We start from the raw sequence: 24,219 nt of genomic DNA, 5'->3' as shown, positions 1-24,219 counted from the left end.
TAGCTGGTCTTGTGGAAACACTCGTAAGCAGGCACGGTTCTCAGCGGAGTGCTGATGTCTGGGGAAAATGCTCAAAATCTGAAAAATTACCTTGGCAGACTGAGGAAAAAGCCACAGCGTCCTAACTTTTGGGGGGTTTTCTTTAGCTTCAAATTCACCACGTAACTTCACTCTGGAGTTTCCTTTTCTATAAATGGGGAGGGTTGGAGTGAATTATCTTTCAATTCCCACCCAACCCTGAAAGGCTAATTTTCCTTCGTTCTTTGCCTTGATCTTTGTCCTGAAATTAAAACTGATGAGCTGTTTCTGGATCTTGAATTAGGAATTTTTCATTTCTTTGTAGTTCTTTCCCTGACGCATTTTGCAGTTTTCTCTGGGTATGTGCTGCTGAAGGAAATTCGGATTTGCCATTTGGCTACTTTTTAGGAGAGCAGACAAAATGCCGTATCATTCTGATTTCTTTCTTTCTTTCGTTCGTTCGTTCGTTTTTTTTTTTTTTTCCCCTCAGAGTTTCTCGTTTGTAAAAATAAAGCTTTCAGGTAGGTGCATGATTTTAACATAATTTTTGCTCTTCTACAGACACAATGAGGCGAGTGGTACGACAGAGCAAGTTTCGGCATGTATTTGGACAAGCGGTGAAAAATGACCAGTGTTACGATGACATCCGGGTTTCTCGAGTGACCTGGGATAGTTCCTTTTGCGCTGTCAATCCCCGATTTGTTGCCATAATCATAGAAGCGAGTGGGGGCGGGGCGTTCCTTGTGCTCCCTCTGCACAAGGTAAGTAATCTGACTTTCCATTCTCTGAGACACCCTCTGGTAATCTCGATTTATTCTGTCATAGATTGACTTTGGGGATTGATAGTTCACTAAGACTTGTGTGCTTGCGGAGACCATTAGGCTCCGATGTAATTGACACTCAGTTCCACACACTTTACTGATCTCATCAGTTTTTTCTAACAGAATCATTAAACAGAATGGTGAACTCTGTTCTGGGTGTGGCTGCTGTGGATAAGAGATTATAATGATGCTGTGAGCATGGGCAGGCACAGGCATCTTATGATTTTGTTAATAATCCTCTTCTCACAGGAGTTTTTCTCAAAAATGCAGTTTTTAAGAGGAGCAGAAATTTGTAAGTTAATCTTCCTCCCCCTCCTCCTCCTCCTCCTCCTCCTCCTCCTCCGGTGTAGTGAGTGATCGGTTTTGAGACTTTTTGGTCTTTTGAATGATAAGTGGAATGAGAGCTTAAGAAAATGTCCCCAAACAGTGCAGGTTTCAAGTCTGGACAAGACTGAGTTTTAGCATAGAATCTAAGCAGTGCAAATAAGTGGTAGAAATAAAGGGTCTTTACTGAAAGCTGTTCCGTGTGACCTTCAACCTTAGCCCACTTCCCGGTCTCCTGACTTTCTCCTTCCAGAGAGCCTTCTCCAGTAGGGGGAGAAGGTAGGAGATTTGGGAATTTCTGACTGTTCTTGAATGTTACAGACGAAACTCGGTACTACTTTAACAGGAAATCACAGCATTGCAGATCAGGAGGGAGGGGGTGCTGAGAGAGAGAGAGAGCTTGCAAAGCATCCTTTTGTAGTTGGCTTCTAGGAGGAAAATAAGTTTGGTGAGTCCTGAGCTCTAGTGATAAGGGCTCAGTACTGGTGAGGACGCAGGTGTTGGGTCACGTTACAGCTGTTTCCACTCTGCTGAGAACATTGGGTCCCCCTGACTCTCAGCCATGCATATTAGGGGTACATCTCATAATGGACCGTGTGATTCTGAAAGTGGTTACAGTAAAGTGAATTGCCGTCAAAGTATCATTTCCCATTACATTTTGGTGTTTTTTCATTGGGAAAACTCTCACTGGGAAAACTTCCAATTCTCCTGTACTTTATTTTCTCTCAGATGCTCATGACTGACTCATTTTAACACCTGATTTTTACTTCAGTGGCCCGATGGATGCGATAGTCCACAATGGGACCGTCTCACTACAGAAATAGGAGAGGGATGCGTTTTGGAAACAAATTTGTTAAGTGTTTTCCAAATGTACCTTCCTTATTGGCAGAGCTGGTGATTATATTTTAAAGGAGAATCTTTTCATTAAGTTGAAATTTAATTTTCTACTTGAATACTTTTCTTTCTGTGGAGAAAATGGCTGTTTTGTGGCAAATAATACATTACAGTATTATAACTGCTTACCCGATTCTAGAGTGGGAGTTTGAATTTACGGTCAGTCGCGTGTGGTGGGTTTGACAGTGGCCAGATGAGAGGACACCTCAGCTTGTCAGCCGAGATCCAGCAGTACCAGACCACCGCCATCTGTTTGGGAGTTTGCGTTTTTATTCCCCCTTTTATAGACTGAGGGATACGTTTGGGTTGGTTTTTTTCCTTCAAAGAAATGGAAGAAGCTAATTGAGAAGCCCGAAATAACTTTTGAATGGCTAATCTTTGTCTGAGTTGAGACAGTTCTCTTCAAGTTCTGCACCCACAAAAGGCTCTGTGAATCCATCTTGTACAAACCATGGGAAACTTTGAGCTTCATTAATACCACTTAAGGGAGACCTGCCTGTGGTTCCTAAGCTAACTAGATCTTAGGATTTGGTTCTCACTTGCATTGGTATTTTGTTCCTTTCCCAGTTTTGTAGGAATTAAGATAGAATAAGTTACCGTGTTTGGAAGAAGTGTTAGTTTTTGGAGGAGCCTCAAGGGTCTTTTTCCCAGACAAATACACGGTCTGGGTGGCTCTGCTCCTCAAAGATTAATTTGTTTTGGAGGAGGTGACAGCCTGGCCATTGGAAATGAGGTCAGTACTTGGGAGTTACTGACTTTTGTAATCGATGGGTTCACATGTACCATGTGGGATTTTTGTGTCCTAAAGTGTCTGTATTTAGCCCTTGGAGTCGCTGTGGCATAGAGGGAGAGCGCGGGTCTGGGGATTGGGGAGCCGGGTGGTTCAGTCCCGGCTCTACCGCAGACTTGTACTGGGACACGGATATGTCACTGTCCTTCCTGCAGTTTCAGTGTCTTGACAACTTTGAGATAGTTTTATAACGAGGTGCTGCTTTTGTTTAAAGCAAACAAAACCCAAATTCTCACATATAATACGAAATGATACCCGAAATCAAGATTGCAGGCAACGATGCTCTGGGTGTGTGCTGGGCTCCAGTGCGTGCTGATAGTCTGGAATCACTCTAAACGTGAACTGTAGGAGACGGGCATGGTTTTTAATGACCATCTCAGAGACTTCTAGTAAAGTCCATCCCTCCCCTTCTTTCTGGCTATAGACAGGCAGGTTGGTTTTGGTGATGCTTTGGGGCTTTCTGCGCATGTTAATATTGAATATGCACGTATCGATCTTCAGATGTATTGTGACTCTTTCAGGAAGGCTCCTGTTAAAAAACACGGCCTTCCATGAATTTCTCTTCAAAGCCGGTTAGTGTCAGCAGTAAATAGGGCTTATTATTGCTACTTCGTGAGGCTTGTGGTTAGATTCTGGGAAAATCCTGATCTCTGTCTTGCGGGACTTAAAAAAATGGAAAGAGTAGCAGAGACAAATACAGTAAAACACATACATAAGCAAGAGGCAAACTTAGGAATGAATGTATATTTATTTTAAGCGTATGGTTTCTGAGGTTTTTGTTAAGAAGGTTGTATTAGGGAGAGTGGGATCGTAGGAGGTCACTGCTAGAGGACTACAGAAAGTACTCAGCCCTGAGGTGGAGTGATTTCGATTAGCACGCATGGTTCAGGATCTCTTTTGTAATGTTCCTCTCAAGCTGTGGCATGCCGTGCTGTCATGACTTGCAAGGTGTGGCTTAATACATTTTCTTAGGATTTGGTCTTTCAGAGGATGAATAATAGCAGTCTTGCAGAACAGAAGTTGGCTTTGTGGTTTTGACCGTAGGGATGCCCCCCCCCGCTCGGTTACACAAGCTGCCTTGTATCAAGAGCATACAGGTTTCAGCTCCCCGTGTGCTGTATCACGTGGGCATGAACAAGCCTCTGCTGTTGTGGGGCAGCCGCACTGGTGATGCGGGATGGGGCATTCCCATCCCTGTCGTGAGCTGTGGTGGCTCAAAACACCGGTGTTTGTGGGACGGTACGTGTGTGTGCGTGCACCTACACGCTGAAACTTCAGATCACAGTGAATCTAAATCCTGACTTAAAACAAGGGTGGGGGGGAGCTGTTAGAGTAATATGCTCTTGATCTCTTAACGTTCACTTAAGTGGAGGATGCAAATTGGAGGGCTCCTATCTCCCCTAATTGCTTTCTCCCTTCCTCCCTGGACCCTTCCGACTTGGGCTTTTTGGGGTGGTGGCTAATTTCATCCTTCCGGTAATTGCCTCTGAGGAAGTTGAGCTCTGGGCCATGGTGGGCTGGGTGTGGGGCCAGGCCTCTGTTAACCTTTTGGGTCACTGTCTCCTCTCCTGGTTCTCTGGAATAGCTGTGCGGTACCTTCTTACGCACAGTGATGTTTCTCCCGTTTGTTGTAGGAACTGTGTGTGGGGATATTTGCGACATTGCTTTATTTATGTCTCTGAGCTATCTTTTCAACTCCTTTTGTAGTCTTTATCAACTAGGGTTGTGTGAAAGAATTCAGTCCAACAGAAAATAATTTCAGTAAATATTTTCTTGGTTCTCTCAAGGATGGGACATGCTATGCCTTCTAGATGCATACGAGAGAAATTAATTCGTCACATACACGTGTTGCCTTAGAGCATCAGGACTTAGTTTTCTCACAGAGCCTGGGTTGACAAGGGTTGCTTTAGAGTGTTTTTCTTTCATAACGATTGAGGAAGAAATCTTGATTCATTTCGGTCAGTATCCTAAGTACCTCTTCTCACTGTCTAGTATGCAACTCAAGTGTTCTCTCGGACTCAGAGTCAGGGGAAGGTCTCCTCTGGGTTCCCTTAGCTGCTTGTCTGTGCCACTGGTACCACAGCCTGCACCGTCACATTGGACTTGAATTATTTTCTTAGCCACCTCACAGATAAGGGGAGGATGCTTATAATTACAGCCTCTTGATCTCTTTGACAGTCACTTGGATGGAGGATGCAAACTGGATGGCTGTTCGTACAGTAGCCCTTGGTAGAGGTTCTCCAGAATCTGGCCTTAATCCATTGTGGTGGACCTACAGGATGTCCTCCAGTCATTCTGCCCTTGTATTCGCGGTGTCCTGTGGCCCCCCACCAACTCCCCCCTCCCCCCCCCCCCCCCCCCCCCGCCCACACACACAGTAAATAGGGCTGAACGTGTAAACACTGGGATATGGTAGAATTGATGGCATGTGACTTCTGAGACTAGGTCATGAAAACTTACTGGCTTCCACTTTGTCCCTTTGGGAAGCACCATGTTTCGAGGACACGTAAACAGTTCTCTGGAGGGGTCATGGGACCTCCTACCTGTAGTCCGCACCAGCTGACCAACCATGTGAGTGAGTGGTCTTGGAAGTGGATCGTGCAGCCCTGACTGACATACTGACTCATGAGAACTCTGAACCAGAACCACTCACATAAGGTGCTTTGGGACTCCTAACCCTCAAAGTATGAGAGAATAAATGTTGACTGTTTTCAATAGCTAGGTTTCAGGGTAACTTACTAAGCAGTGGTTGATAACTAATACATGTATTCTTCAAATATAGCGGAGCACTTGACTCATAATGTTAGGTCACACAATGTGTGAATAAATGAGTTACTAGTAGCGACCTAAAAGGCCTTTTGGTAGTTTTAGGCACTCTTTCCACACATTTATGTAGATACGTAGATAGATTCAGGTATATAACATTCTCAAATAAATCTTAAATGAATAATTGAGGGATTCTGTACAGTGTCAAGAGAAGATTATATGGCAAGATTTGGTTATCCTGTGTTCCACGATACTATCATATAACCTAAAAAATGTGTTGGAACGTCATAGTCACTGTCCTCTGTGTAACTTCAAATTATGTTATTGGTTTTGGGGAAGAGTCAGGAATGTTAATATTGATGGTGGGACTGAAGGTGATTTTTATTTTTTACTTTATAATGACCTGTATTTTTTCAAAATATTTTACAATGAACTTATTACAGGTAAAGGTTATTTCTAAAAGTATTACCAGTAATATTATCAGAACATGTATGAAGAGTTCATTGTTCTTTAAGCTTGAGTGAAGTCTAAAGCAGTACCTTTTTTTTTGCTTTTTTAAAGGCTCTTTTTATTTATTTTTAAAAAATGCTTATTTTATTTATTATTTTTTTTTACATATGAAATTTATTGTCAAATTGGTTTCCATACAACACCCAGTGCTCATCCCAACAGGTGCCCTTCTCAATACCCATCACCCACCCTCCCCTCCCTCCCACCCCCATCAACCCTCAGTTTGTTTTCAGTTTTTAAGAGTCTCTTTAAAGCAGTACCTTAAAAAAAATCATATTTATTCGTCCACCTACTCATACTCAGTCCTTAGACATTTGAGTACCTGCTCAACGCCAGGACCTTTGCTGGGCTCTTGCTCTTAAAAAGCTTTGGTAACGGTTGACCTTGATCTCTCCGGTGGGGAGCTTTGTGTGCACATAAAGTTGTCTGACACAATGATGAGAGATGAGTTCCAGCTGAGGCTCCTAAATCAAGGAAGACATCACAGAGAAGGTTCTACTGGAATTCAGGTTTCTCCTGTGTGTAGGAGCCAGGGATGAAACAGAAGAGGAGCCCAGCCAATTCGCTAAACCGATGAGTTTGAAGAGGTGCTCTGTTCCCAGAAGGACAGAGAATGAGGTGGGAGCCACATTCTCCCTCAGATTCCTGGATCTTGGGGAGTGGAGGTGGGTGTTTGGTGAAACTGGTGAAATGGGATGTTCCATCAGAGGGATTAAGAGGAGGTGACAGGTAGCTTTTTGGCAGAAACACCAATTCTTTCATTCTCTTTGTCTGTCACTTCCAGTGTGAATAGTGCAAAATTGGTGTTTTCCTTAATCATCATATGGACACGAACCAGAAAATAAGCAGCACCGTTCTCCATTTTAGGATTGTCATAACTGGATCAACACAGCATCGTTCCTGTTTCTTCTTCAGCAGACGGCAGTGACGTCATGTCATATTCATAAAAATGAGACTCGGGTGTGACATCAGAATGTGCTTGGAGGGTCTCCTTCATACATGGTGTCTTAGTTTTTGCACTGGTTAGGGTGGCTTTCATCCCTGTGTTCTGCAGTTGCAGAAATCAAAACTCAGATTGAGTGATTGCCCAGAGCTATGGGGTCTTTCGTGGATTAGAACCTGGGTCTCTGAGTCTTTATTTGATTCGTACATGTGTATCGTGTATATTTTTGATGAACATTTTCCCCCACTGAGTGCGAAAGATTTTTTTGTTTTTGTTTTGATATAGAAACTGTGGTCTAATTGATACTTAATCCTTTGCATTCTTTCTCTGGGGTTAGAAGGCTTAATAACAAAACGCTTGCTCGTCAGGGCTTTGGTTCTGTCAGTTCAGAGAATTGTCTTAGGATTTGGAAAATACTGGGTCTGTACCATGCCTCGAGGACACGGCCGCAGCGATGAGATCTCGCAGCACTTCACATTACTGAGGGTGTCCTTTAAGCGCCAGGCACCGTGCTGATAAGTGCCTTCTTTCACGGGCTAGTTCCAAAGGGACGCCAGTCTCCTGATGGTGCTTTTCTCCATGACCCCCAGTCACTGCCAGCACCTGCTGGATTTGCATGGGCTGCGTCTCCCCCTTACTGTACACGGCTGACAGGCAATTTCCATTCCCACAAATAACAGTGATCCGTTTTGGACAAGGGTAGCGACGCCAGTAGCCCTTTGTACAGATGTGGACGTTTGGCACATGGTAGCTTTGGTGTCACGGGCAGGGGATAATTTTATTCAGTGCTAGTATCCTGATGTGTCATGGGATGCCCATTCACGCCTCCTGAAATAGACGCTGTCTGATGCCTGAGCACCTTAAAACTGTCGATTGTATGGGCCTTGAAAGGCTGGGAGGCAGGGGTGGGGGGAGGAGGATGCAGGGGAAGGGCACCAGGTGCAGAACAATGACTTCCAAATTATGTCACGAGCCGCCAGCCACACGAGCACTGTACGGCCTCATTACCACATGAAGTGCCACAGAAGGGCCCTTTCATTTTCTCCCAGTGACTGTTTGCCACAGTCTTGCTATAGGGGCTCGTGGCGGGGGGATACACTGCTCACCCCCAGTTAACAACGGAGCACAGAATCCTGGCAGAAGGAACCTCACAATGTACCCCGGGGCTATTTTTGATTACAGTGAGTGGCTGTGACTCAGAGTGTGCCCTGGCAGATGACGGCTTCCACCCTCCCCTCCCCATCCTCCTCCCCTGGAGATGAGCAGGCAGCCTGTCCTTTGTACGTTTCCTTGGCCGCCTTCTCCTGCCGCTGCAGTTCACTGATCTGTCCACAGCAGCCGGCCCGCAGGCCTGACAGGGCTCTGACAGTGGTTTTTACCATATATGGCCATCAGAGCTCTGGGGCTGTCAGCCGGCCAGGATAATTTCCTTCCTTTGCTTTGATTGGCTGCTTGGTGGCTCACAGAATGGTGGGATCTGGGAGTGTGTGGTGAAGGGAAGCCACTGAGTCAAGTGCAAAGAACCTTTAACTCTTTGCTGGTTTTTTGGAGCGTGGATCTGGGCTGAGCACACGGGCCAGTGCTGCCTGCAGAAGCCCTCGGTGTCCAAACGTTATAACCTAAGTCTGGGGAAGCGGCAAAGAAAAGGTTTCTGAACTCAGATCACTCTGAAATAGACCCAGGGTTTAGTGGACAAACATCTGCAGTCCTGATTTGTCCAGAAGCCTCCTTATAACCATGTGCAGCAAATTTCCTGCTGCCGAGTTGAATATCTGTGTTCGTTAGGGGTGGGACCTGAGTTGAGTCCAGGGGAGGCTGAGCTGGGAGGGGTGAGTGATGGAGCACGTGTTGGCTCTCTTAGAGGAACGGTGACTTGGGTTTCTTTTCTGGCTGAGCTTTGTAAGTCATGAGTAAATGATACAGTCTGCTGAATTGGGTCTGTCCTCCTGTCCTGCGTGTTTATAACTGCTGCAAGGTGTGAACTGCCTCTGCCATGGAACCCAAGGCATTTACCTTAAAAAAAAACCCCAAAAAACAACTTCCACTATTTTTCTGGTTTTCATCCCTACTTACTTCAGGGAGGGTGGATTTTTATTCTGAAGCTTGTATGTAAACCCGTGCAGAGCTGGGATTGAAAGGGGTGGTAGCTCTGGAACGCTTCGTCATTCACAGAGGGTCCTGGGGGAGACCCCTCCAGTGTCATTTGCTTAGTACAAGCAACCGATTACTCTGCTTCCTGGTTTGATACTGAATGGTTGAATTTCCTCGATTTGCAGTTATATCAATAGTTATTTTGCTTTTCAGCTTCTGCTTTCAAGCTGAATTTTATTTTGACTAGATTCCACCTCATCTGGGGTTCCTAGTTTTTTGTTTGTTCTCAGACCAGAAGTGTTTGGAATTACGTGTCTGTAATGATGAAGTTTTCACTTTACAGATTTTTGTTAGGAAATACAGTGTCTATTCCCGATTACATATTTGGGTGCAGTTGAGTAAGGAGACGTTCCCTTCCACTGTTTTTGCTTTCTGATAGTGAAATCAATAGTTTTACAGTAACTTCCCTCAGATTCTTAATGAGGACTTTTAAAATGGTCTATGCAGTATTAGACCCAGGTTTTAAAGAGGGCCCGTGATCACCAAAATAATCTGTTTGGCATTTTCTCTCGTACCCGTGAAGACTGTTGTTTTTCGCTCACAGGCAGGTGAGGCCTCTGCAGAAGCGCCCTGCCTCTCCCTGGCAGCTCGAGTGTCTGGCTTACTTTCCAGGACTGGGTAACCCAATCTGTGTGTTTTATTCCTGGGCACCTCCGCTTACCCTCAAGGTTGGTGTTTTTGGTTCTCTTAAAGTAAAACCTCCTCCGAATGTACTACTCCTGGGTCAGGAGCTATCCCTCTTGGCGACCAGCTTGTCCACAAGTCAGATATTGTGTGCCTCAGTCTTTCCAGTCTGCCGTGGAAGTCCCTGTCTCATCACCTGTGCCTCTCCCCAGCTATCTTCGTGTGAAGCAGCAGGGCCTGAAGAGATTTCAGCAGAGCGTGTATCTACGTAAAGAATACCGATACCAGAGAAAGGTAGTTGAAAAACCAGAAAGCCCACTTTAATAGACATCCTTTTCGGACTCCTTTGAACTCCACACGGTGTATATGGAGCCCTTCTGCCTGGCGGAAAACTTTTCCTTAGCTCCTGAGCATTTGCTTGACTTCCCGTCCTCCTTACGGAGTTGGGGAGTTCTCAGTGTGACCCTCCAAGGCCAGCAAGGAGTTACTGTCAGTGCCTTACAAAAAAGATCCTCAAATGTATGGACGGAATGACAAAGTTATTGAACTTTGGGCATATAAAGTGATTTTGATTAACATTTTTTCCTAAAATAAAAACTTACGTGAAGATAAAGTAGGGACAGACAGTTTGCAAAATCTTTATCTCTTGTTCCTTGATTCAGGATACGGTAGGGGTTGTGTTAGACCCTTACATCCGAGGGTAGAATAGCCCGTCTGGATAATAAGCACAGATTATAATGATGGGTCATGAAGCGGCTGGATAAGATGACTGTAGGTCCGAAGCTGGAAAGGCACTGGGAAGCTGCCGTGCCGGACCAGCCAAGAGGGATGGTGTGGACTGTTCTCAGAAGCCAACACCCTGGAACAGTGTGGGTGTCCGCGTCGCTGAAATGCCAGGACGTCAGCTGGAAAGACGTCGTATGCGGAAGGAGCGTCTTACGGGGGAATGCTTGATTTGACTGATAAAATTAACGTGTCACTTTTTTTTAATTTTTTTTTATTTTTTTAACGTTTATTTATTTTTGAGATAGAGACAGAGCATGAACGGGGGAGGGTCAGAGAGAGAGAGGGAGACACAGAATCTGAAATAGGCTCCAGGCTCTAAGCTGTCAGCACAGAGCCCGACGCGGGGGGCTCGAACTCACGGACCCGTGAGATCATGACCTGAGCCGAAGTCGGACGCCTAACCGACTGAGCCACCCAGGCGCCCCAACGTGTCACTTTTTAACACCGTGGGAGTTTATTAACTTTTTGGAAACCTGTCTTATCATGAGAATGAGCCTGCTGGGCAAAGTGCTGGGTAGCTGTACCGAATGGTAACATTTTGAAAGAGCCATCCATTAGATGCTCCCAGAGCGAGCAAGCTAATGTGTGGATTGAAAATGGTTATCATGTAAGGGGTCGTTGTTACATCAAGAAACAGTCATTCTGAATGATCTTTTATAGAATGCAGAGGTCATGTTGGCAGCTTCCTACTGTTGACTTTGGAGTTTGGGAGGGTGAAAATGTCTGCTGGTTCATCTGAGATATACCATTAGCTCCTTTTATTTATTTATTTATTTATTTATTTATTTATTTATTTATTATTTATTATTTATGAACTAGAGAGAGAGCAGGGAAGGGACAGAGAGAGACAGAAGATCTGAAGCAGTCTCTGCGCTGTCAGCACAGAGCCCTACGTGGGGCTCAAACTCACAAACTGTGAGATCATGACCTGAGCCAAAGTCGGACACTTCATGGACTGAGCCACCATTAGCTCCTTTAAAGACACATCCCAGAGTGGAGCTCCTTTATAGGAACAAGTATGCAAGAGGACTACTGTACACATTTTTCCGTAGATATTTAGAGCGTTTTGGTTGCTCGGTACTGCTCTCAGCACGTAGGATGAGTTCACTTCTTAAGTATGGATTCCTTTGTGTGTGTATGTTTTAAAGTTTTTATGTATTTCTTTTGAGAGAGAGGGGCAGAGCGAGAGAGAGAGACCCCAAGCAGGCTCCGTGCTGTCAGTGCAGAGCCCAACATGCACGGCTCAGTCCCACAAACTGTGAGATCATAACCTGAGCTGAAATCGTTGGATTCTTAACTGACCCGAGGCAGCCAAGTGCCCCAGTAGGGGTTCCTTTTTGACATGAGGTGTGAGAAGTAAGGTGCACTGGTAGATGGAGGTGGGACAGTTACGGTTTCCCATTGAAATGGATGGGAAATGTCTTGAACAACCGGGACTACCATGTCATAAGAGTTACACTGTATTTTGTATACCTCAGGAGGAATGTGTTTGCAAAGTTATTTACAATTACAAGTGTTCCTTCTTAGAGCAGTTAGAGAATACATTTACTGGTGCTTAAATTTTGATTTCACTTTCCCCTCTCCAAACATGCCTGTTGGAGGAAAGTGTTGCCTAACTTTGGGTTTAGTTGAAGCATCAGTTTTCCAGGAGCTCTTTTCAGTTTTGTGGCTGCTTTGAAATTTTTGAGAACTTTCCCCAAACCCAGAGTAAATGATAATGCTGGTGTCTAGGTGGTTTTCTGCCACGATGCGGATTGGTGGCTGGAACATGTCAAAGCCATCAGCCTCAGCTCGGGCCAGCCACATGGAAATTGTGCTGTCACACCTCTGCCTTGTGCCAGCTGTACACGCGCTTTGGAGGCTGAATTTTCCCTGGGGCTCATGTTGCTGGGCCCCTGGCAGGCCAAAGGATCTTTCAGATAATGATAGTGCATGACTCGGTGCCCTGACCTAGTCCACTGGTATTCCCCAAGTGTGTGAACGAGGCTCGGGGCCGGAGCCTTTGGTAACCTGGGTCATTTTTTGCCCCTTGAGTTGACTTGCTGGCAATTCCCACCACTTGGAGTTTTAGCTAGAGAGGTGTACATAGAGTTCTCCCATGGCAAGTGGCTGGGACTAGGAAGTAATCAATAAATTTGTACACATTATTTAAAGCAGGGAGTCTAAAGAGTGACAGACTATTATTCTCAGCTAAACTTTCAATTCCATGCTAGAAAAGTGGGAATATTCTAGATGATGCAGCTGAGGTGTGACACATCCTTAATGAGACAGTGACCTGATTTGTTAGTAAATGAAATTATTCTCTATAGGAGCCTTGGAAAATTGATAGGTAGTTCTTAAAATAAACCACCATTTAGTTAAAAAAAAAGGGGGGGGGCTGGCATTAAATTCTTGTAACTCTTCTTTTCAGCCTCTGCATTTATTTACATTTGCTGCTTAGAAGCTCAGGTGAGCCATGTTGCCAGCCTGACTTACAGTGGGTGTCTCTTCTGAATGGCCCCCCACACGCCAGCAATTAGACATGGATGCCTCGGTTCGTTGACCGGATGATGAATGAGGATGCGTCATGGGTAGGAATGAGAAATACATTCTCATTAAATGCTAGTGCAAAATGTTTCTCAGAACGGTGCGTCCACATCTTTACCATATACGGCCACTGTTGTGTGGTTTCTTTCAGTTTCCTTGTACCGAGCTCTCAGCAGTCTATAAGTGCCCAGCTCTGCCCTTTTAATAACATACACTCATAGGGTAAAATATGCTGTGCTTTTCTCTTAATTGATTTTATTATGGGTAAGAAGATACTCAAGTGTAAGCTCTTGAAATCGTGATCGCTGACCCTTGATTGATTTACATACATCCTGTATGTAAAACGATTAGGGCACATTTATTTTTTTCAAAATTTTTTCTTCTTTTTAGAAAGAGAGCGCAGGCTCCATGCCCAGCAAGTAGTCAAAGTGGGGCTCAAGCTGAGCCCCTGAGATCATGACCTGAGCCGAAATCAAGAGCTGGACACTGCACCAACTGAGCCATCCAGGTGCCCCAAGTGTGCCACTAAGATGCCAGTTCTTCTCACACTTTCTTCCTTTTTTGTTCCTTTATCACTATCAGACATTTAGTCGATGGCCTTTTTGTTCTGCTGCAATATGATGCTACTTTCCCTGTTTTATTTGTTGTAAGGATTTGTGATGATGTTTACAACCAGAGGAAACAGCTGGTGGCAGGGTATCATTTTTATGAGCTCTATTTCTGATGACCAGCTGCCAATAGCTTTAACATTACTGTTGTGCCTTTTTCACAACCCGTGGCCTAGTGGGAATTTTCTTGCCCTGTGGAAATCTAGTACGGCTGGATCGTCACTGATGCTTTCGGTCTGTGCTGCTTCACTCCATTTCTTTATTTAGAAAATGGGGACAGTACAGATGCTATATCATGAAGCAGCTTGGTGAGAACGAAGACAGAAAGGTCTTCGTACGGTTCCTACCATGTAACATAAGCATTCTGAAAGGGTTCGCAAGTTTTCTTCTTCTTTGGCTTTGATGGGAAGGAGGGCAGTTGGTAGCGGTTGCCCTTTCAATGGGATTCAAGTTCCTGCGAAAACATTCGGCTCTTTAGTACTTTGATGCCCTGGACTTGTCAGCACTGAGCTGAGAGTGGAAGAGAGGCTTACTGCTCACTGTTCTCAAATGTCTGACTTGACTGAACGGTATCTTTAAGCCACGATTGTGTAATTTTAACCTAAAAAAAAAAAAAAGGCATTTAGTAAGTTTCACAGTATAATTAAGAACAACTTGTATTAGAGAAAATTATTTGATGTCCTTGGAAGCTCAGAGTTTATTTAGTAACTGTACTTTGCCATCAAAGAGGCCAGACGTGGTTTGCTGGGCAGAGCCTAAGAATGCAAAGATAAAACAATTCAGATACAAAAACTTTTTTCCCTTGGGAGTAAAGTGTTTTTCTTTTTTTAATTATTTTTTAAGATAGGAAACAAAATACTAGGACACTCATGTACTCACCCACAAGATTAAACAGATGTTAATATTTTACCATGTTTGTTTCCTACCTCCCATTTTTTAAAAAACAATAAAGCATAACAGATGTAACTAAAATACCATTCCCCTTTTTTCCTCTTCTCCTTCACCAGAGGTAATCATTTCCTCAAAGTTGGTATGTATTCTATTTGTGTACTTTTACTACATGTGTATGTATCTGTACATAGACTGATTTTTGTGTGTGTTAAACTTTTGTGTGAGTGATACTTATTTCCATACCAAGGACAGTTAAATTGCTTCTGCTTTTTTCACCATTCCCAGTGATGCCGCGGTTAATATCCTTTCTGTGCAAATACGGGGACCTTTCTTTCCCACAGACCACCTCAAATGGTATTGCTCAGGGGTGGGCAGCTTCACCTCTACCTGTGTCCAGATTGCTCTCAAAAAGAATCAGAGCAGGAGCCTTCAGTGAACGGTCGCTTGGAATTACTCTTTCCTGACATCCTTGCCAACACTTGTAATTAGGCTTCTAAATTGTTGCCAGTTTTAATAGGTATATTTTAATAGGTATAAGATGTTACCATAGCATTTTAATTTCTAGTTCGCTGAGTGAGACCAAGTATCTTTTCATACATCTGTATGGGCTTTTCCTTCTCTGTGAATTCAGTGCTCCTGTGCTCCTGTCGTTTGCCATCATTCTGTCAGGTTGTTTGTTGACTTTGTTGGATATGGATGTTGCATATGTATCTTCTCTGTCTGCAGCTTGTCTGCACTCTGCTTGTTTTTTTGTTGTTCTTGAGGGGAGTTTGCAACAGTGTTTGTCATGTAGGCTTCAGTTTCTCTTTGTCATACCGTCCTTTGTTATCAGGGTGGCACAGTCCTTAAGTGAGGGGTTGAGCAGTACTGCTCTTTTCTGTTCTCTGGAGAGTTTTGTCTGAGCCGATCTCTTCCTTGAGTGTTTGGTAAAGCGCTCCTGTAAAACCACGTGGGCCTAGTGGCCTTTGGTATTATGTGATTAGATTTATGGGGAGGTAGGTAGTATGTGGACTTTTGTTACTGGTCTTTTGTGGCTATGGGTCTATTCAGGTTTTTTATTTATTGACAATTTTTTGATTTTTTTTTCTAGGAGATTGCTTCTTTCATCTGGTGTTTTAAAATTTATTATCAGATGTTATTCCTAGTATTTTCATATTATGTGAATTTACACCATATTTGTAAGTTATGTCCCTTGTTAAATTCCTGGTATTTGTGCTTTCTCTTCTTTCTTAATCTATCCTATTGTGTTGATGTGGCTTATTATTTATTTTCTTTCTTGTTAATTTCTTTTCATAATTTTACATTCTTTGGGTGTGCTCTATATAAAAATACGGCAACCTTTTCATGTGCTTATTATCAGCTCCTTAATTTTCAGACTTTCTGTATATGTGCATTTAAAGCTAATTGATTTACCGTTAAGATCTGTTTTAGCCCTCTCCCACAAGTTATGAAACGTCATGTGTTTATTGATCAGTTTTAACATTTCTATTGGCCATTATGACTTTCTATGTGAATTATTTAGTAAATTTAAAAAATTTTCAGATGCCTTAGGGATTTTTGGTTCATATTTTTTCTATTAATTTTTAATTGAATTGCATTGTACTCTGAACATGCACTATGAGGTATTGATTTCTTGGTATTTTGTGAGATTTGCTTTGTGGTATCCTAATTGGTCATTTAAAAACGATCATGTTTAATGTGTGTTTGAAAAAGTTTATTTTTAAATATTGGCTCCAAGGCTAGATATATCCATTAGATAAATCTTGTTACTTTTTTCCCCCCAGTGTTTATTTGGTTTTGAGAGAGAGAGAGAGAGAGACACACACAGAATCCGAAGCAGGCTCCAGGCTCCGAGCTGTCAGCACAGAGCCCAACGCAGGGCTCTAACCCATGAACCGTGAGATCGTGACCTGAGCTAAAGTTAGAGGCTTAACCAACTGAGCCACCCAGGAGTCCCAAAGCCTGTGACTTTTGTTAAAGTCTTCTATATTCATACTAATTTTTGTCTGTTTGCTTGAGAGTGAGTCTTTGTTAAAATCTCTTAAGATTATGGCTTTGTCATTTTCTCTTCATAGTTCTCTCAGCTTCTGCTATAAATATTTTGAGTTTGTGCAGTTAGAGGAATTAGACTTCCTAGTGCCTTTAGCATCCCAGTGAATTGTTTCAAAATTATACAGTGACATTAATCTTTAATAGTGCATTCTACCTTAAAGTCTGTCCTTGCTCAGCTATTTGGCATATATTTTTACGGCCTTCCCCTTCTTTAATTACTTTTTAGTTTTCTTGTTTTTTGTTTGTTTTAGAGAGAGAGAGCATGAGCGGGGGAGAGGGGCGGATGGGGGAGGAGAGAATCCCAAGCAGGCTCCATGCGCAGTGCAGAGCCTGACTTGGGGCTCGGTCCCACAACCCTGGGAATCATGTCTGAGCCACCCAGGCACCCCTGCCTTTTTATTTTTTAACTTAGTTCCTTTATTACTTTTAAAATATGTCTTGTAGCTGGTTGTAATCAAATCTGAAACATGCTGTCTTTTAGCTGGTGGGTTCAATATGTTGATACTACAATTACATATTATGTATATCACAGTATTACTGTAAAATGAACACCTGCGAGTCCACCGCCACCTGCATGAGAAATAGAATATTACAGGGAGTAGTAGCTTACGGGCTGGGTCACTCACACGGTTTTTGTGAGGATGCAGTACAGAAAATAGGGAAAACAACCTGGCTAGAGGCCTCAGCAGCAGTTGCTTCTTTAAGGAGAGATGGGATCAGGGATATGACAGAGTGGATTCCAGCAGTTGCTGAATTTGGGGTGACGTTTATTGAGCCCTGCAAATGCTGGGAAAGTACTTTACCTGGATTATCTTCAATTTGTCTTCACATCAGCTCGTATAGAAGGAATCACGACATTCTCAGTTTACAGATGAGGAGATGAGGTGGAGAGGTGAAGTCATTTTGGCCAGGGCATCAGAGCTGGAACCTGACAGAGTCGTGACGCCAGCCCAGGCAGTCTGCTTCTCAGCCATCTGTGCTTTGCTGCCTGTAAATGACCCGTGTGGCCCTCCTTATAACACCCAGGTTCTGTGTTCGTTGGCACTTTCTTTTAGGATTCCTTTTCTGCCGATGCAATTCCACAGGTCCAAACTGGGTTTAATTCGATTTACAAGAGAAAACGAGCATGTGAAAAAACCTAGGCTTTAGGTCTGTGGACAGGGCCATCTTCACACCTCAATTTAGAATTCTTCTTTTCTCGGCAGAGAACCTTTCTGTGCCTGGGTGGCTCAGTCGGTTAAGCATCTGGCTCATGGTGCGTGAGATCATGCACTGCGTCAGGCTCTGTGCCGACAGCGTGTAGCCTGCTTGAGATTCTCTCTCCCTCTCTGTCTCTCTGCCCCTCCCCCCACACTCTTGAACTGTCCTTCTCTCTAAAAATAAATAAGCTTAAAAGAGAAGAAAGAAAACCTCCCCGAAGACTGTGATCCCCACAGGCCTGGCTGAATGCCCTTCTTCTGTGTTCCTGCCACCTGTGCTTGTCCTGTGGCGCATGTCTTCTGCTGCACCGTATTTGGTGGTTGACACGGCCTCTACGTCCCGCCAGGACAGGGCTGCCGTGTTTACTTCTCTGTCTCTCATACTCAGCACAGCGTCTGGGCCCCATGAGAGTTCATAAGTGACACGTGTTTGTCCTTCTTAATGATAGACTAAATTAATGTATTAAACTAGAGGAACTAGTAATAAAAGTAGTTTTATATTGTGTATTTACTATATTCCAGTCACCATACAGGCTTACCTCATTTTTTTTTTCCAATATATGAAATTTATTGTCAAATTGGTTTCCATACAACACCCAGTGCTCATCCCAAAAGGTGCCCTCCTCAATACTCATCCCCCACCCTCCCTTCCCTCCCACCCCCCCATCAACCCTCAGTTTGTTCTCAGTTTTTAACAGTCTCTTATGCTTTGGCTCTCTCCCACTCTAACCTCTTTTTTTTTTTTTTTTTTCCCTTCCCCTCCCCCATGGGTTTCTGTTAAGTTTCTCAGGATCCACATAAGAGTGAAACCATATGGTATCTGTCTTTCTCTGTATGGCTTATTTCACTTAGCATCACACTCTCCAGTTCCATCCACGTTGCTACAAAAGGCCATATTTCATTCTTTCTCATTGCCACGTAGTATTCCATTGTGTATATAAACCACAAACAGGCTTACCTCATTTATTGCACTTCACAGATACTCTTTTTTCCCAAACCAGGTTTGTGGCGATCCCCCATCGAGGAAGTCTGTCGATGCCATTTTCCCAATAGCATTTGCTCACTTTGTGCCTCTATTACATTTTGTTCGTTCTTGGAATATTTCAGACTTTTTCGTTGCTGTTACATTTATGGTTTATATGTGATCAGTGATCATGACTCAGTGAAAGCTCACATGATGGCTAGCATTCTTCAGCAATAAAGTACTCCCTAATTAAGGTTTATGCATTGTGTTTTTTTAGACATCATGCTGTCGCACAGTTAATAGACTACAGTATGGTATAAATACAACTTTTGTGTACACAGTAAAATTGAAAACTTCATTTGACTCACTTTAATTGCACTGATATGTACCAGAGCCTGCCATATCTCTGAGGTATATCTGAAATTAAATTTTTTACATACCATATACAGATAATTGTAATACCAAGTTATGATTTACCTAAAAACTTTATTTCATTTAATCCTACGGTAATCCTGGGAGATGAGTATTATTGTCACTCCTTTCACAGATGATGGGCTGAAGCTCAGATTACGTGACTTGCCTAAGGCCACCCACTGTTTGAACAGTAGAGTCTGGATTTGAACCCATATCTGTCTGACTCTCAGTACTGTGGTCTTTGTGTTTAGCATAATTGCTTCTCGGGACATTTCCACAGTTGAGTCACAGTGGAGAAATCACAGAATTCCTTGATCTTGAAAATTTTCTGGGAAGCCTTGCCCCAGTGTTGTACTGACTTGTCTTAACAGGAGAATAACACAACAACAAAATAGGTTCAGTTTTGCTTGGCCATGATTCCTCGTTGTACGCTCGCTTTTAGAGCATACAGGACCTCGGCATGGATTGCACCAACATGTTTAAAAAAGGAAATAGCTTTTGTGTACCTGTTACAATAGCATTTGTCTTGGTCAACACAAAATTGGCTTGATAAGCCAGATTGACTTGTTAGATTCAGATGTGTCACGTGAGTATATCGTGATGGTTACTTATGATCAGCATTGAAAAATGTTTTTTTAATGTTTGTTTACGTTGAGAGAGAGAGAGAGCATCCACGAGTGAGGGAGGGGCAGAGAGAGAATCCCAGGCAGACTCCACGCTGTGCATGGAGCCTGATGTGGGGCTTGATTGCACCAACCATGAGATCATGACCTGAGCCGAAATCAAGAGTTGGACACTTGACCAACTGAACCACCCAGGCACCCCTGAATATTGTATTCTCAACGAGACGTGGACTAGATAATGGGTGAGATCTAAGCTAGTGTTAATGAGTTGGTCTGGCTGACTCTTCTGTTGACCAAAGACAGTAAAGAGACTGAGACAGTCTTATACAGATTGAGCCCCTAAGCATTAGCTAAAGCTTTTCTTTTTATTACCCTAACTTTGTGTGCTCACAGTGCCATTCATTTCCAGAACTAGTGATTTGTATATTCAAGGGTATTAGCTAATTTTACTAAGAGTTGTATTTAACATTTTGAGTAACACCAAGTTTTTTTTTTTGTTTTTTTTTAACAGTAAAAACACACCTATAATTTACAAATTGTGTTTTGGTGAAAAGATTTAGCATTCTCGTTCACTATGTCTGCTAATGCAGTTGATTAAATAAAAATCTTTGTGGTTCTAGAAATTTGGATCCTTGTAATTTGGTGGCATGTCCTTGGCAGTAGCTATTTCTGGACATAAAACTTGACAGTTCTTACTAGTTGACATTGACCGTGATACATAGATACTTGAGAGTTTGGGGTGGAGGTAATAAAGGAAAAATGGTTCTGAGCAAACCTACAAACTCTGTGGTGTTGGTGTTACACAGTACGTTTGTTTCTCTCTTCTTTCAGACTGGTCGAATTGACAAATCCTACCCTACAGTATGTGGCCACACGGGACCGGTGCTCGACATAGACTGGTGCCCACACAACGATCAGGTCATTGCCAGCGGTTCAGAGGACTGCACGGTTATGGTAAGCTCCCAGGGGATGGCATGCACACAGGCCAGTGAGACCTACCTACGACTTTCAAAACGCATGTGTGTGCAGAGGCTTGAAAAGCAGAAAGTCATAGCAGTTTTGATTGTCCATTGGATTATACCATGATTTAGTGAGATGAAAGGACAACTATAGCCAAGCCTTTTATAAGCCCTTCTATCAAAGAGGTTGTACTGTATTGTTTTTCTTCTTCTTTTGTATGAGCGTGCATGTGGACGTGCTTATTGGCTGTTGTCACGTCTGCTCCATGGGAAGATTTTGAGGACAGTAAAATGACCTTCCAGTAATTCTGTGAATGCCATTGGACCACATAACTCCTCTCCCTCCCCCCAAAGGAAAGAAACTACCAACATGAACGGAATCTTTATAGTGAAATAAGATGCCAAAGGTTATACATGTAAAATGGGATATATCGCATATATTGGGAAATTGAAAAGTTTTGCAATAAGTAAAGTGCTTATTTTCAAGCTAACGTCAGAAGGTGTGTTCTGTCTAGTTTGACCCTGGTTAAGAAATTCCTTCTTATTCAGGTAGACAAACAATATGAAAGAATTTTAAAGTAAGTTCTTTACATTCCCCCATTTAGATTCCAAAAGCAGATTATGTGTGAAACCAGGCTTTGGGATGCTTTTTAATGTCAAGCGTCTTGTTCTTGATTATGTTCTTCTTAGCCTTGAAATGTAATTGTGGGTTTGGATCAGTTTTTAATCCTAGCCCCAGATATGTTGAAAGGTTAACATAGGCACAGATGGGGAGAAATGCATTAAGAGCTGAGCTAAGTGAAGGCCGTGCCTGCGTCAGTTACAGGCGCTCTCACGCATGTCAGGTGCAGAGCTTGGAGACCACTCTTCTTTCCTTCCCTCTTCATTTTCTGTGGACTGAGCCAGACTTAGAAACCGTGTGTGGAAGGCTTTATTAATTAAAATTATTTGACATAAACAAATTAATTCCTGAACTGTGTCATTTAAACATTTACTCATTTTTCCTCATGGACTTTTGGCTGAGGAGAGCTCCTCCTGTGATTTCATAATTTTGGCAGCCAAATCATATTAAGGAAATATGTTAAAAGGAACTGTTCTGCTTAGTGTGCCTTGCTAAATTGATCATTTTCATGGCTGCAGACACATTTTACTAAAGAAAAGGAACATTGTTTAGACCCTTGATGCCCAAATCTTAAACTGAGAGTATTAACTTCTCTTGAAGAAGCAAGTTTGATTCATCTGAAAAATAAAACAAACAAACAAAAAACACTTTTTATTATAAAACACGCTAAATAAACAGGTAAGGGAGTTCAGTTAAGTGAATCCCGTATAACCACTGCCCAGGTCAGGAAATAGAACTTTGCCAGCCTTCTCAGACTCTCCCTGTGCCCCTTCCCTGTCATAAACACCCCCCCCCACCTCCCTCCCTCCAAAAGTATCCGCTACTCCCCCTCGTCATTCTCCATGGTTTTAATCACCCAAACGTGTATTTCTAGACACTATAGCTCAGTCTTGCCACTTTAAAGAACTTGGTACATCTTTTGCAACCTCTTGGCTCCTCTTCCATCGTTTTCTTGTCCTTGACAATAAATCTGATGAAGAAGCCCCTCCTTCGACCTGCATCTTTCAACTTAGTTTCTGATGATTGCACATGCATGGTGCATTTCAACATATTCCTCTGTCCTCTAAATTCCCTATAAATTGGCAGCTGGATCCTGAAGTGTGATCACGTTCAGGCTCGATCCCCTTGGCAAGATGATAGCTAGTGTTATGTTGTTTGATCAAGAGGCCCGTGATACCAGGATGATTTGTGCAGCCATTGATGTTCAGCACCCAGATCCAGCAGATCCTTAGGGGTCGCAAAATGGTGATCTTAAATTGTGTTACTTTGTTTTCAATTTTTAGCAGGTAAAAATTGTAAGGGGATGCCTTCTCTTATCTACTATTTGGCCAGTAGTACTGTTCATATAGGAAAGTAGGACAGATGCTTGAATCTCTCCTTTTGTTTACTCAGTTTTCAAGATAATGAATTGGTTCTCTCTCTTTCTCAGAAGACGACCAGTTAGGGTTTTTTCCCCCTTTCATGTCATTTTGAATTCATGGATTGGAACATCTTTCGTGGGTTTTGATTCATTACAATTCTTATCTCAAAGCCCAGGTCATCCACTCTCTGTTAATAGGAACTTGTTCAAGGTTCCTGAGTCCTTTGACATACCCTGGTTGTTTTTGATAGCTTCCCTGGTATTTGGTATGGTAAGGCGCTCCGTGCTCATCTTGGACATCTCTTCACCTAACTTCATATCAGTCATTTCTCTCCGAAGCTCTGGTTTCTTTCTTTTTTTTTTTTTTTAATTTTTAATGTTTATTTTTGAGAGAGAGAGAGAGAGACAGACAGACAGACATAGCATGAGCGGGGGAGGAGCAGAGAGAGAGAGGGAGACACAGATCCGAAGCAGGCTCCAGGCTCCGAGCTGTAAGCACAGAGCCCGATGCGGGTCTGGAACCCACGAACCGGGAGATCATGACCTGAGCCGAAGTCGGATGCTTAACCTACTGAACCACCCAGGTGCCCTGCTCTGATTTCTTTGAATGGAAAATAGAATTTCTAGATCACATTCTGGGTGCTAGGAATGGTCATTGTTACCATGGTGATCACTTTTTAAAGACTTGGCAGTAAATGGGGCTAGAATATACATATATATTTAAAGATAAGATACCACGTGACCTCACTTTAATATTCCCTGTTAAAATTCTGGACTATATAGTTTTAATCTAACCTTCACTATTGCATCTCTACCTTCTTGCATACTGAGAATCCGGGGTCTGAAGGGCTCAGGGGTGAATTAGACTGCCCTGATCTGTCCCATGTCTCATGCTTTATTACTATTACATACAACAGATTCAAAGCAAAAATACTGTTGTGACCACCATAAATCAGTTTATGATTACTGAAAATGGTTTCCACAACTTTTTTTTTTAACGTTTATTTATTTTGAGAGAGAGAAAGAGAGAAAATCCTCCAAGTGGGGGAGGGGCAGAGAGAGAGGGAGAGAGAGAATCCCAAGCAGGAGCCCCGGAAAGCTACAACTTTTTAATCTGCGCTATTTCTGTTCTCCCTCTTTAAAAATGATGTACTGATGGGGGCGCCTGGGCGGCTCAGTCGGTTAAACGTCCAGCTTTGGCCCAGGTCATCATCTCACGGTTTGTGGGTTCGAGCCCCGCATCAGGCTCTGTGCTGACAGCTCAGAGCCTGGAGCCTGCTTCGGGTTCTGCGTCTCCCTCTCTCTCTGCCCCTCCCCTGCTCACACTCTGTCTCTCAAAAATAAATAAACATTAAATTTGTTTTTAAAAAAATG

At 43.1% G+C, this 24,219-nt stretch overlaps 1 protein-coding gene across 3 annotated transcripts in view; it reads left to right on the top strand.

Annotated features, from left to right (window-relative positions):
- The window catches only part of CORO1C (coronin 1C), an 89,530-nt gene that overhangs the window by 40,358 nt on the left and 24,953 nt on the right, over positions 1 to 24,219 (top strand). For all 3 annotated transcript variants that reach the window (XM_042909554.1, XM_042909555.1, XM_042909556.1), the window contains exons 2-3: positions 580 to 779; positions 20,736 to 20,858. In XM_042909554.1, the coding sequence (XP_042765488.1) occupies positions 580 to 779; positions 20,736 to 20,858 (323 nt within the window). The remainder of the gene's footprint in view (positions 1 to 579; positions 780 to 20,735; positions 20,859 to 24,219) is intronic.

This window comes from Panthera leo, chromosome D3 (assembly GCF_018350215.1).
Source record: "Panthera leo isolate Ple1 chromosome D3, P.leo_Ple1_pat1.1, whole genome shotgun sequence".
In the NCBI taxonomy this organism is placed as follows: domain Eukaryota; kingdom Metazoa; phylum Chordata; class Mammalia; order Carnivora; family Felidae; genus Panthera; species Panthera leo.
Note: the sequence above shows the minus strand (reverse complement) of the source record. Positions and strands in the feature narration are given on the sequence as shown.